Source organism: Chroicocephalus ridibundus, chromosome 7 (genome assembly GCF_963924245.1).
Source record: "Chroicocephalus ridibundus chromosome 7, bChrRid1.1, whole genome shotgun sequence".
NCBI classification, from domain to species: domain Eukaryota; kingdom Metazoa; phylum Chordata; class Aves; order Charadriiformes; family Laridae; genus Chroicocephalus; species Chroicocephalus ridibundus.
Window position 1 is genome coordinate 36,456,913 of NC_086290.1, and position 15,119 is coordinate 36,472,031.

Sequence of the window (15,119 nt, forward strand, 5' to 3'; positions counted from 1 at the left end):
TCCAAAATAAGACTTCAATATTCTCTGTAGTTTTTTTTCCCCTCCCTTTCTTCTTTCAACTCATTCCTAGCATGGGTTTAACAATTAGATACTGGCAGTCCTCTCTAATTGCTATTTATGATTTCTGTCAGCCGTAGATGCTCCCTCTCTGCCCAGGGGTTAATTTTGCCAACTAACCTCTGAAGCGATCATCTTCCCTCGACTATAAATCTCTTCTGAAAGAGGCACTCTGCTGAGCCACATGAACAAGTCCAAAGGCTGAGTCTCTGGAGAAGTCAGGAATTATTAGGAAAAAGGACAAAAGGTCTGTAAAAAGGGGATACTGCTGCAAGGTGAACAAAACCATAGGGGGGAAATTAAAAAAAAAAAAAAAGAACAAAAAAACCCAAACAACCAAAAAAACCCCCCACACACCCAAAACACCCAAAACCCCCCCCAAAACAAAAGGAAAGGATGAGGAAAGGGCAAACTGAAAAGAAATGCTAAAATAAACTGGGGCAATGAAGGACACTGAACTGTGGCACAGGCTCTCACCCCACCATCTCCTTCTTCAACAAATAAAGATAGCGACTTTGTATCTCCACTACCTATGGGGAAAAGGTGAGTTTTACATATAGGCAAAAACTACCACTCACAGCTGGGACTTTCTCGTGCCCTTTAGACAAAAATTTTTGCTTTAAATCCAGGAGGAAAGAGAGTTAGTGTAACCTTGGTGTTTCGGAAGACATGCAATCCTGGAATACCAGCAAAAAAAGCCAGAAGCAAAAATATAGCTTCTATATTCACTGTTTACATTGGCTCAAAACTTGAGAAGGAAACAGCAAATTTTATCTATTGTCAGAGCAATTGCAGATATTCACAGAATATCCCAATATGTCCCAATAATTATTAATATGATGATCATTGAAATTGGAAACATTAATAAGTTCCTCATTCTTGTATTTTAATAGGCATAAGGTTGGTATCTTTGTGTTTATATCCCATATAAAGACAAGCTGGTTTTCACGAGTTGCCCGCAGGCGTTTAAGTCTCTCTGAATTCGAAAGCTTATAAGGCAAAACTATTATCTTTTCAGAAATACTTGACTTAAAAGAGCTATTAACAAGTAAACAGAATAAACAGCAAAACAGCCTAAGTGGAATTCAATAGATAAAAGCCTTCTCCAGATATTTTCCTGCTCTCCCAATTATGCACCGTAAATAATTCAGTGCATAGCTTAAAAAAAATGCACGTTGACTCTGAACTCCTATTTGCTTGTAGCTTGCCGTTAGGCATATTGTTGACACTTTCAATGTTGTCCCTCAACTTAAAATAATCTGTGATTCTTCTAGAGCGAGCAGGTAAGGCTTTTCAGAACATGAAGGGGAGCAGAGAGTCACATGCCATGCTACCTCCCAGAGACAGAGAGCTGCCAGGAGCCGATGTTAAGATAGGAAAAGCAAGAAAGCACCCACTCTGCAGTCCCCCTTAAAGCAAATCTGTTACTCGTAGGAAAGTGATACAGCGTGATGGTTACAAATATGTGATACTACAAGCTATTTATTTCCTAATGCGTTCACTTTGAAGATGCCAGCAGAGGCCTTTGTCCCTTGTAGAAGTCAATGTAAATTACCAAGACAGGCAGCTTGGTTCTCTCACGTGTCTAGGTTACCCACAAGGTAAGCAAAACAGCAATTACATCGACTGAAATAGTAATTACATCAACTAAAAGAGCAGAACAGAAGTGTAAGGACTGCACAAATCAAGCAGCAAACTGAACACTGAAATGTCATACTCCGCCCTGTCAAGTCAGAGGCAAGTTTGATCCTGCCTTGCAGATAAAGACAAAATCAGCAAGATTAACAAAACTTTGAAAAAAAAAAAATAAAAAACCAAAAAACAATTTAAAAGCTTGGTAAACTTCCTATTACAGCTATGCAAATAGCCATAGACTATGAAAATAAGCATTCAGAAGGCCTAGAAAAGTAACACTTTATTACATGGTGCCACAACAACAGTGGTATATTTAGAGAGGAATGGACTATTAAAATAAAAATCTCTTTGATCAAATTTTATGAGGTATAACACTATCCAAAATAACCTGACCAGAAACTTTCTTCCAGAAATTCAGTTTAGCTGCCCATTCAAAATGCGTCCGTGGCCTTACTCTGTAGTTTCCAAAGACCATTTTAAAAAAATAACTAAAAAAAAAAAACAATGCCCAAAGCCTGCAATTAAGTATTAACTAGCGTCACTGAAAGCCTCAGTCACTCTCGCAGACGCTCTTAAGGTTGATGAAACGTAGAGCAGATAACTAGGCGTTTACTCCCTCGCCTTTCAGACTAGGGCTAAGAAAACATGTGGACAGATTTTCACTCCCGTGAGTGTGTGTTTCCTTCAGTGACCATATATGGAAAAAAATCCCTAGGTATGGATTCCCTTCATGTCATTATATACTTTTCTCTCTTTTTCCTTCTGTTTTCATTTGCTCACCAAGCCTGCTATTTTACTGGGACTCTCTGCTGGCATTCTCAAGCACATCCCCCCTATACCAACCCATCGCATACAAATGCTTGCACACACCTCAAGCATAGACAGAAGGTCATATGAAACTACCGGAAAATAAGCAAAACATGGTCAGATTCCTTGTTTCCCAGGAGCTCCCACACGCAGCCAGAGCTCTGGGAGTGTCCCATGGCAGCCTGCTCCAGAGACACTGACACTTAAAACCTGTGATTCCCAAACCTGAAGGTTCTCTCCAAAATGACAGACCTTGGAGAATATGAGCTACCATGTTAACAGGTAACAGCATGTTTGTTTCTGACAGAAGAGTTTTGGTGCCACACAGACTTGGTTTCTGTAGGAATCTCAAACCAAATAGCTGCTAGAAATTTTCTGCAATAAATTCTTTGCATTTTTCTAGCTAGCACTAGTAACAAAATTAGATTGATTATTTGTACAAAGGAGATGCTGAAATAAACACACTATATATCGTTTTATTTCTAGACATACTTTCTAGGTCATATGCATTAATTTCCTTATAAACGGTCAAGAGTTTTGCTTTGCTCAGGATTATGCAATAGGAACCAAAAGCCTTTTCCCAAAGCATACTTAAATGGCACAGTGGGCTTACCCACAATCAATTCTTCTGAAAAGGCCATGGCTTAATGGAGATTTACACATCAAAGAAAAATATGTACATCTCCACAAATCAATGTGGGGTTTTTTTACCCCCACGTCAGAATACCACAAATTGCAATTTGTCTCACAGCATCTCTTCATTAAAGTTCCTGAGCTGGAAAAAAAAAAAAAAAAAAGCTTGAAGATTGCAAGGTCTCTGTGGAATTGTAGCAACATCCTCAGACATGCCTGAACCCTGCTTTTAACCATGGCCTCCTGCTCCCAAGATCAGTCAACCCTAGCATTAGCTGCAAGCTCCAAGACTGGGATGATGCCGGCTCTGTCCCAAACCCAGTTCCTGGCCTGTACTGACCAGCGTGGTAGGCAAGCACCCCGTTGGTGATCAGTCTAGGCTGGGCTGCAGCAGGACCATATGGTCAACCTGGAAGCTCACCTCATGGTCTATGAGGCAGCATTCAAGTACCAGCTCTATGTTCACAGAGTGAGCAAGTGGACTGGCATCAATCCTTAGGCTACAGCACAAGGCACTCTATATTAAAGGGGATGAAAAGTTGTTTAGGCTTGTCAGAGATGGCGTAAGACAGCCTACATAGCCCTTATTTTAGACACCTACAATATTTTAAAAGCATCTTTTAAAGACAGTGAGAAGTTTACCAACTTTAGCAGAGACAAGTGTCTCCCTTGATTCTGCAGTCCTCATAAGCACCTACAGACAGGTGGGAAGGGAAGCAAGGTCACCATAAAGTAAGATCATTTTATATTTCTACACTTTGAAAAGAAAACATTGTATCTGTAAAAAAAAAAAAACAAAACAAAACAAAAAAGAAACAAACAAAAACCAAACCCAAACCAACCAAACAAAAAAGCAACATAACAAAGATTATTTCATAGTCCTGTAGTTTCAAAGAGATGTTGTCAGAAGACAAAATTTTCCTACAGAAGCAATACCAAATAAAGCAAATTTCTGGAGAGACGTATCTGTCCAAGACAAATTAGCCTTACACTTTTAATGACTTGGCATTCTATCCAAACTTGCAAGGAAAATCTATTACTATCACACAGTCGAGATCTCCTGACATAGTTAAAATTCTACATTTTCTCACTTCAAACTACTGCTCTTAAAGTGGATTTCTAGTGTTTGGACTCCAGAAGTTCTTGCTTTGAGACGGCAGCCTGACCATAAAATTATTGTCATTAGTGATGAATGATGTTTATGAAACATTTTTCTACCAAGTAAAGACCCTCATAATACACACAAGAATGACTGTTGACCGTTTCTATTCTGGAAAAACATCCCTCAAGAGAGATGGGAAAAATGCAGAGATCAATATATTACTGTGCACTTGATTCAACATGTAACCAAGCACATAGTACTGACTTTCAGAATGTCAAACTGTAACTCCCAGATTTTGTTTTTAAAATCTTCCATCATATGACAGCAAATTTTATACAGCTGAACAAAGTTAGCAGAGCAGAAAGTTCTTTTAGAAAGCAACTGTGCTAATTTAGCAAGCAATTGTGCTTGCTGAACAAAACTGTGAAGAAAGAAAACCTGAACATAGCCAGAGTTCAGATCCAAGAGGGCCAAGAACTACGGGAAGCTTATTTCATCTGATTAATTGGCTATTTGCATTTCAGCCAACATATCTGGCGTAGTTACAGATGAAGCATGAGGGCAAAAAATTAATCAGAACAAAATAAATTCCAGAACTCTTTCCATACATAATTTCCTTTTAACCTAAAAGCTAACACTGAAGGAAGATGCATAGATTTATGGCCATGTTTAGACACTCATCTGATCACTGATCACTCAAGTCAGTCTCCTGAGTATGTGACTGCAAAGTCAGATGGCAACCTCACAACACGCTGGGAACATTCGCTATCCCGGCATCATGCGGGGAAGAGGACTAGCTGTCTTTAAGCTCACCACTATGATGTCTACCAAGAGAGAATGATTACCACAACATACAGACCCGGAAGACAAGATACCTCATTTTCAGCCATACCACCTACACCTGTGACTAAAGTCCTGTCCTATTATGGACAGGGCTTAACCACGTTCCATTACTCCCAATAATTCTGACCAGGCCCAAATAATGGGCGTTGTGCCAGTTCTCTATAACTACAAGGCAAGGCCTTTGACTTATTGGCAATACGGACCCTTGTAGAGGAATTACAGAAGGTGAATCAAAGTCAGAATAAGAGACTATACCTACTTCCCAGCCTTCTATTCCTAATGTAGACTTGGAATTTACATCACATGCAAATCATATTTTGCAATATTATATGTCTGTATATATGCTATATATTTTAGCCTTAAAATTTGCATTCTATATTTGTGGTACTCTGCCCTTTTAGAACAGGCTCATTTTCACCCAGCACAGAGGAGACCAAGGTTTATTTTCTACAGTTACCATTCAGACATACCCAATATGTTTCTGCATTCATCATGGTGGGTTTTTTTTCATTTTTTGAATTGTGTAAAGAGAAATTAAGAGTTTCAGATATCAAGATTAACACTATATGACCCAAAATTTTTAACACCTAGAGGCTTTCACAAGGCAATCTGGACTTCGAAAGAAACAGATTTCCTCGAAAACAGACTACTTGCTTTCCAATGCAGTAATAAAGGCTACTGCTAACAATCACAGGAAAACGTTCTGAAATTCACACACCAGGATCTAAATACATGAAACAGAAAGAGTAACTCATCTTGACTTCTCTTTAAAATAAGGATGAATTAATAAAATTCATTTTGGAGGAGTGGTGGTGTGATTTGGGTTTTTTTTTTGCTTTAATCAAGACAGACTTTTGATGACAGACACAGCTGGTACCATCTGTTCCAGGACAGAATGAAAAACTAAAACTTCTTCACCATACTTACATGTGAGGACTGAGTTCATAAAAGTTTTCGGTTTCTGTATTCTTCCACTTTCTCTGGAGTATAAATGGGTAAAGATCTGTAAGGGTTTATTGATATCACCACACTGCAATGTATGTCTGTTGAAAGAAAAACAAAAAAAAAAATATCATGGATTTTTCTCTTTAACATACCTTTCCTGCTTATATATTATCTGCCCATTTAATACTTATGCAAAAAACAAACAAAAAGCCTAACTGTAGCAATGGATAAATATGTACATACACTCTGAAACACCTTTTAGCTCTCTCTCAACAATCATTGTTGGGTACCAAGTTTCTATTTCTACATAACCGAAAGCCTCTTATGAATGTTTTGCAAAGAAAGCCCAATCGTACAATATTTCTGTGACTAATTCAGTTGGGGGAGGGAAAGGGAAAAGAACACAGATGTTCACAAAGAACCGACTCCATCTGCATGGCAAATGTCAACACGAGCTTTGCTGCAGCCCTTGTGCACTCGTAGAAAACCATGTAAAGGCAAAGCCAGAGCGGGACTGGGCTCCTCACCTGAGGGGGAGCTTCACACCGTCTCTTCAAAGCCTCGGGCACAGAAGTGCTTCCCAGGGAATAAGCTGAAGACTAATAGCCTCTGACAGGTTTCTATCGATGGAGTGATTTACTGTCAAGATTCAAGTCAGTCGAAGTCCTGCTGTGCTTCCTCAGCAGACGTGAAGCATAATTTTTATTTCCAGATTCTAAAAATACTTGCCATTACCCTTGGAAAGCAGACGGAATAATACATTGTTTTACTGTGTTAGGTCCCGTTCACTAGCAAGCTGAATAAAGACTGACACTGTACACCCTGATTGCCATGTCGGCACATAACACAATTAACCAGCCCTTCATCAAGCCTACTGCTGGGATGCCCCGCAGCTCTGTACACCTCCCCCCCATTTGCAAGGGCTGCACTCAAATACACCCGAGTGGCAAGAAATGCCACAACCCATCCCACCCTGCCTGCAGATACCGATCAAAGATTCATTAAACCCCCAGTGTTTGGTATCTCTTTTCCACAACCATGAAATAAATAAATAACACCTGGTGAAACATGGTCTTCCAATAACCAGGGACTCGCTGGGAGGTACGAAGGGTGTACACAAAAGCCACAGGTTCCTGTTATTTGGATTACACTTGCTAGTAACTACTGAAGAAAAAACAATGTTTTTTTACATAGATGTATGATTTTCAATGGCTCCTTCCCCGTAACACCTTAGCACCTCTGAATCACTATTTGGATTTATCCCACAATTTTTCTTACAGAGGGAGTGCTACAATATGCAATTTTTAATGGAACAGAGGCACAAGGAGCCCGAGTTAGTCACCAACAGGTTCAACAGAACACCAAATTACCTCCAGAGCTGCAGTCACAAATTAACAATACTAAGTGCTGCAACCCTTCCCCATCTTTCACATCTAAAGCAATTTTCTGCCAAATACTAAATAAATTTGGTCCTAAGCAGAAAGCTAGGAGAGCAATATTTCCCATCTTCCACAGCATGTATATGTATAGGCAAGCTATGAACTCACATGGCATTTTCTGTCCCATTTAAAATAGAGTTGAAGAAAATAGACTGCAGTGATAAAACAAGTAGTATGAGGCTTCCAGAGACGCGTAGTTCATCCTTGCAGTGTTTACTACCCACAGGATGAAATAGAAGTAGCCGCCGCTGACAACTTGCTGTACAACTGCGGCTACGATGAAATGCAATACTTCACTAATTGGGCTCAAGACTTACTATTTCTCAATAACGCATACTTTCTCCTCTCCTTTGGAACTGGCCAGAAACCTTCTGCAAAACATTTCCCTCTCTGCATCGAAGCCCAGAACAGACCGAATGCCCTAGGAAACAGGCTGGTTTCACACCAAGAGCCCAGGCAGAGCGTTGCAGGGGTAGTGAGCGTGAACGTGCCTGGCGCACCTTGGCAGCCACGCTGCGACTAGAAGGAGGGACAACTCCAACCTGCCTCACGCCGCAACCTGGAAGGGAAGCGCCCCCAAAGGCATTCAGATACAGACTGTTGAAAAAATCCCCAAATGATTAGGATTTTTCTTCTTTCAAACACATGCTGCAGTACGTGCTTATATATATTTTCTTCAAATAATAATAAAAAAAATGTTCTAGTTTTGTGGTCATCCTCCTCCTAAGGAGGAAAGTGTTTTCCATCTATGTCCAATCTCTTTGGCTGAACAAGAAGAAAATGCAAAAATTGCCTTTCTACAGTGTTTACTTTGCTCTCTCAGTACATGTGGCTTTGGCAATTTGCAACCCTACGGATTCTTGGCAAGAATAACAGATACCCAAGACTAAGAAGCTTTGTAGTCTTCACAAGTGCATGCATACCCCAGTTAGGACTCCTTCCTGATAAAACATTAATACGTTAACTTGTTTCCTGCTAAATCTTAAGAATTTGTGAACTCAGCCTGTTGTGAAATCAGTGCCGGGAAGTATCAGCAGAAGAAAGATGAAGGCCAGATCTTGAAGATTATATTTTGAAACAGGAATTCTTTGAAACTCGAAGACTTGCCCTTTTCAGCTATTCTGCTACCATGACAGCATACAATTTAATTGCTAAGTTCCTTGAAGTATCCTGAGACGCCAAGGTAAACAAAGATGAGTGAAAACTTTGATTTTTAATTTTGAATTCAAATGAGATGTATTTAGACCCATCTCTTCATAGCTAAGTATTGCTTAGATGATGTATTTTGGGAATTCAAGTCAGCTGTTTATTGTCAGACATGAACGAATACAGACCATTTCCTAAAATACCAATATTTCAAAAGGTCAAATGATTATATAGAAACAAAGACATACTCATGTCCATTTTAAACACTGAGCCAAAGCATGCCAAAAATCGTTGGTCTTGCTGCAAAGCTGCTTATAAGAGCTAATACATTTCCTCTTCTAAAAAATGCCAATATCTCAAAGCTGATGCCTAATAGCTACTTGCTACTGATGGTTTGTGAGATTCCATGTAACAGGGATAAACAGATCCGGAAAATAGCTTTCCCACATAACATCTGCCTTCCCACCAGAACTCTATTATAAACAAACAAAATAAATGGCTTAAATCCTTGAGCAAGCGACAAGCACAGAAACATTCCAGAGCTGAAAGCGGAACACCCAAGAATAGTGGGAGACCATACTGTGACACCCCAGGGACTGAAGAGATCCTTCATTTTCCGTGTTTAAGGAAAAAAAATGAAACCCTAGAGGAAAGGCCTCATGATAATGAATGCACAGAATGCAGTTAGGAGATCTGATTTCTTTCTTGCTTTGACATGGTCTTGTTTTGCAAGTTTGGACAAGATCTGTTGTCTACTCAAGTTTTGCTAACTAGAGACTCTTGATAATACTCCTTCCTCCAAATTTCTACTTTATTGCAATAACTCACAAAGGCAAATTCTGCCTCCTTGGCACGTTCATCCAGAACCCAGACCAAAAGGGCTCTTACTTGTTGTTTATCAGTGCATCTGTCACGCATGACGGCAACACTGTAATGGGCTAACATTTCATATGCGAAAGAGAACATTCAAATTTCTACCAGGCCAAGTGACAACGCATTCTGCGTTCTCCATCAAAAAAATGCATACAACTCATGCCTGTTTAACACCCCGAGCAAGAAGAAAATTCTAAATCACAATTCAAACGGAAAAACTGATAGTATTTATTACACATCACTTCTAAGTAGTGCTGGAGATGCAATGACCAAGACACTTAGATGCCTGATTTTCTCCCCTTAGGACTGAAAGCCAACATAATCACTTGGGGCAAGATATTAGTGCTACTTCAAGCTTATATGCACCCTGCAAGACCTTCTGTGCCTAAACCAAGCTTTAAGACTGGCTTAAGAAGAAGCCTGAAATAGCAAGATGATGTGAGGCTCCCGTTGCTCAGAAGAAACCACAGGCAGCAGCCTCTTCTCAGCCAAGGGCTGGGGAAAGCTATGCTAGAAACTGGCAAGCTGCCTGACATCCCTGTGGACCTTTTCAGCGGAGAGGTTGCAAAAACCTTAGAGAGCCTGGCAGAAGGTCCCAACACACCTCCGCAGTCAGGACACACAAGCACTGTGGTGAAGTCTCATACACAGGGAAGAGGCCGTACAGGCCAGCTCAAAAAGGGGAGCTTTTAGAAGACCACGAGTAGAGCTTAAGGGAGAATATTTCACACCGTGGGATTCAGTATATTAATAAAGCTATTTTTCCTCCTCACAAAGTTAATCTTGCAATACCCCAAGGGCCCAGAAGAGAGGAGACTGCAGCTGCAGAAGCCAGGAAACATTATTGACAGCAGTTGAGGCTGCAGCACAGGAGCTGCAGAGCTGGGGCTAACGTAACAACCTGCTTCGTGTCTTTAAAAGCTTTTCTCGGTCTGCGGCATCCTCTGGCAAAGGAACCTTCTGCAGAGTTTAAACCATTAAGCGCCTACACAGATTTACTGCAAACCTTCTGGAAGCGTACTCTACATCACTTTTGCCAGCTCTTAAAAACAGACCCACTGCTCCTTACCCATGGCAGCCTGTAACAGTCCAGAAAAATTGCTGCTGCAACAAGTCACTCCTGTTGTAAAAGGCCCAACTGCTAATGTACCCTGCAAGTGTACTAAATTCCCAGGGCCCGATAAGGTTCCTCTGTTTACTTATTTATTAAACGCTCGAGCACAGAAATAGAAAACAAAGAAATTCTAGTAAAATAAGATTGCTAGTGTGGATACTGATTCTTCCATTTATTCTGACCAATTTTAATACTCCAGATATGCATAATGCACATTTCTTTAGTATTGATTATGCTCAAGTGCACTGGGTTCCTATGACTTTGAACAGTGTCAGATCACACCACTAAAACAACACATTGAAATGAGAGATATTAAAGTAAGATCAAAGAGAAGCGTGACTAGATTTTATCGGAACAAATCCAGAACGAAGGTCTGGGCAGCACTGGGTTTTTTGCAAGGGGGAGGGCTGTGTTTTGTTTTTGTGGTGTTTTTTAATGTGACATACGCAGAAGTACACTTCTAATGTAATACCCATTTTCATTTGTATTTGCCTGAACTACTGCGGTTCTGGATCATGCCAGCTCATAAGCACGTGTGCCGCTGCATGCTCAGAATAGCTGAGGCCAAAGAGATGGCAGACGCAAAGGAAGCCTGTACTTACATGTTCTCAGTTTTCTGAACTGTCTCAAACTCAAACAGAACCTGGCAAATTTAACACTGCAACGTTACTCCACAATGAAGATTCTCATTTTAATAAACATTAGCAACTAGATCAGTACCTTATTAAAATATCACCTATTATTTGAACAAGCATGCTATGTGCTCAAATTTGTTTTTCATTGTGGTTGGCCACAATAAAATAGCTAAATGCACCCTGCTTCTGGTCCATTGTGTTTTTCCAGGTTGGAAACGCTCACAAAGTTGCAAGAGGCTGCGTTTGAAAAGAATAAGGAAAAGAGTAGCATTGAGACTAAAAGCAAAACCACCTTAGACCATTACTATTTCTGGGGCTCTGATTTACTCTATTACTGAATATAGCAACCTAGGTGTTCGTATTGTTCGGTGGAGAGGGATGGGCCGGGTACTTGAAAAACACAAACAAACGAACAAACAAACTGGGATTTCATCCTGTAACACTCCAGGGTTTGCCTGCACTGTTTCATGACAGCACATACAAAATAAACTCTACCTGCAATCCAAGCTATGCAGCTGCACTTCGCATTGAGCCAATGCTGGGCTAACACTCCCCGTGCCTCACTGAGCTGGGTGCACGAGCTGAGCCTCCGGGTACCATCTGCAGGCAGCCACGCAGGCACAACACAACCCCAGGATCCCAAAGAGCAACGATCAAGTGGAAAGAACAGGAACTAACAAAGTTTCCGCCAACAGGAGCATCTGTGAGTATTTTCCCATACCCACTAAGGGCTGGACTCGCACAGCATCACAGGGCACTAATCCTTAGCAAAAGAAACTTCTGTGCTTCGATTCCTCTCATTAATATTTCCCAGTAAATATACCATCTCTACAAAGTTCCTGAACAGCTCTAAAGAGGTCACAATAATCAGTGAGTTGCTACAGATAAGAAAGCCTGTTTCCACCTCCCTCAGTGGAAGGGAAGCCAATGCTAAAAACCTACTTTACCAAAAGATAGTCTGTAGTAAACTGAAAATACAAACCAGACTCTCCTAGGCAGTCTTTCTCTGTCTCTCCATATACATATATATATATATATATATACACACACACACACACATACACATATATATACACACACACATGGAGGAACCTCTCCCCCTTGATACTATTTTTCACTGCAGTTTGGAGGGAGTCCTTTCTAATTATGTTTGTATGAGCGAAGAAATAGAATACTGGATTTCTGAACAAACACAGACTATTCTCCATGGTGATTAAAACTCTCTTGCTCAACACCACCCTCTTGGACACAGCGTTTTAGCCCCAGAAATATAGTGGACAAAGTTGTAATAGAAAAAAACCCAATCCTGTAAGCTATTATATGTGCTTAATGCAGTTATTAATCATGATAGGCAGCCTTGTAAAACCTGAACAGGACGGTAAGGACTTAAGAAAACTATGTATAAGAGCACAGGACGACTAATTGGGGGGGTGGGGGGGGTGGAAATCAAGCAAAAGAAGAAACTGAGGCAACAGCATCCACAGTTCAAGCAAAACCATCTTATTGCTACGGGAAACAAAATTAGACAGCATTACTATGTATCACAATCATGTACCAAATAGGTTGATGGTTGATATAATGACTCAAGAAACAAAGCTCAAACAGGTAACACAAAGGCGGAGGCACACATCTATAACCTAAATCAAACAACCATGGCACAGGCAACCTATGTCAAAAGGGATAACAATACTGCTAAAATATTCTTCAATATAGGCTTGATCCTGCGAGTCACTGTGCAAACAGCAGCAGTCTGAACAAGCTATGGGTAACCCGCACTGCCCAGGATCAAGCCCTTCATCGTACTGCAACCTGGTTTAGATCAGAGCCCTGAAGTAAGAGCGGAGCCAGAGAAAGACACCCACGCGGCAAGTCGAAGCCAGTACTCAAAAGGGGATGCATGTGTACAGACTATCAGGTTTCTCCTCTGAGTTTCTCGAGGGCACAGAAATCTCTCCAATGCTCAGTGAATATTGCTGCTAACCTCATGATCGTTATGACAGACTCTAATGTTATTATTAACGAACCAGATAAATCATCTCCTCCTCTCTGACTACATTGGGATGTTTTTATACAAACAAAGAGAATTCCTGCGCAGGATGCAATTACAGACAAAACCTGTGAAGTAAGTGATGAGGAAGTCAACCCAGATATGAGAAATTTTAAGGAGAGCATTTAAATACCCCAGAACATCAGTGCTTGCTCACTTTTGAAAAAATCAAGACTTGTTTTCGTAAGCAACCAGTAGCTGGAGATTGGATAGTGCCTGCGACAAGAAACCACTGGTGAAAACCTTAGCGAGAGCACTCATTCCAAAATGTTTCATTATTTCTGTATGAATCAAACGAGGAAAAGGGGGGAGGATGCCTCCTGCCATGCTGCAGATGAGGCTAACCTATGTTCTTCAGGGTGAAAACCATGTTTTTACAGTACTTGGACGCTTTTGCCTCTATTTCTGTTATTTGCCAATATTTCATTAACCTTCCTTTTGTGCTTTTATTTCATATAACGTGCACTGAAATCACTAGTAAATGCCCAAAATGTCATCATCACGTTAGTGAAGAAATATACAGCATTCTGGGGCAGAGCCAACACTGTAACAGTCCCTGGGGCCCTACAGGAGGCATTTCTTACACCACCTCCTCTCTTCTTTCAAAGTGTCACATCAGAGGCAAAAAAAGAAAGAGTGTGTAGGGAAGGAGAAGACCCCTACACACAGCCCACAACAGGCATATAATTTTCTGTGATCCTTATTAATGTTTTCTTACTCCTTTATGCAGTTATTGCATACAGCCCTAGAAACACGTACCTCAAAGGCTATGCTCAGCATCATGGGAGCTGTACAAAATGGAAAGGAAACAAAGCACTGCCTTGAGATAAGTAACTCTCCTCCCATGAAGCACTTCAAGGTAAAAAGCAACTAACCTGCTAGCTGTAAAAATCTTTACTCCTGACTCCGGGCAAGTTATAAAGTTTGTTTTACCAGAGTGAGCCGATGCAAAGGGCCAGAGGACCAACAGGATTTCTATCTAGGTAACAAGCAAAGCAAGATTTACAGGGAGGCAGAGCACTTCCTTCTTAGACCACAAGCTATCACGGGAAAAGATGTGCCTTGGGCACACAAGCCCTTCTTCACATCTGAAGGAGAAGCAGCAGGCTTCAAGGTCCTAGCCTGTGGCAGCTGCAACAATATTATTACTACAACTCAGTAGCTTCCCTCAAAGAGGGAAACTGTTGAGGCACTGATGGGAAAATCGCTCAAACCGACGCAGGCATCTCCCGAGGGAGGAAGAGAAAGAGATCTGAGGAAACTCAGGTCCCCTGGGCTCCCATCATGGGCGGATGGATGGCTGCTCTGCTCCGGCTCTCAAACCATCCTGCCTTTAAGAAATGACAGTCACCACACCTGCTTCTCCTCAAACTCCCAAAGGAGGACGAGCAGTCCAGGCTGGACTCGTTGAATAAACACAAGTAAATACGTCGAGGTACAGGAGAGCAGAGCCGGGTCTGGCAGGGGGACAGACTCTTCTGTGTGTTGCTACAGGAGCAGCAAGGGCACAGACCTGTTGCCGGCAGGCGTGCACGCAGCTAGGACGTACCCCAAACCACAGGGGATAACAAGCCTCTTCAAAACCCAACAAAGGACGCCATCGGGCCTCAAGAACAACATACTAAAAACCACCATGATCACGCTGACTTCAGAAGGTAATAAAGTTGAGAATAAGATTGAACTTCAACAATCACTCAATTATATTACAATGAAGATTTTCCCAGCAAGCGGCATTTACGTATCCTAATACCACAAAACTTTGGTCATCACAACAGAGTTATATAGAGGGATGGTCACACTAGTCCGATGCAGACCAAGACAATAGGTCTCATTCACATAACTC

General features: G+C 41.1%; 1 protein-coding gene across 1 annotated transcript in view; it reads right to left on the reverse strand.

Moving 5' to 3' along the window:
- The window catches only part of MYO1B (myosin IB), a 115,183-nt gene that overhangs the window by 76,379 nt on the left and 23,685 nt on the right, over positions 1-15,119 (reverse strand). Inside the window, 2 exon segments of the mRNA XM_063340720.1 lie at positions 6,005-6,030; positions 6,032-6,120. Coding sequence (XP_063196790.1) covers positions 6,005-6,030; positions 6,032-6,120 — 115 coding nt within the window.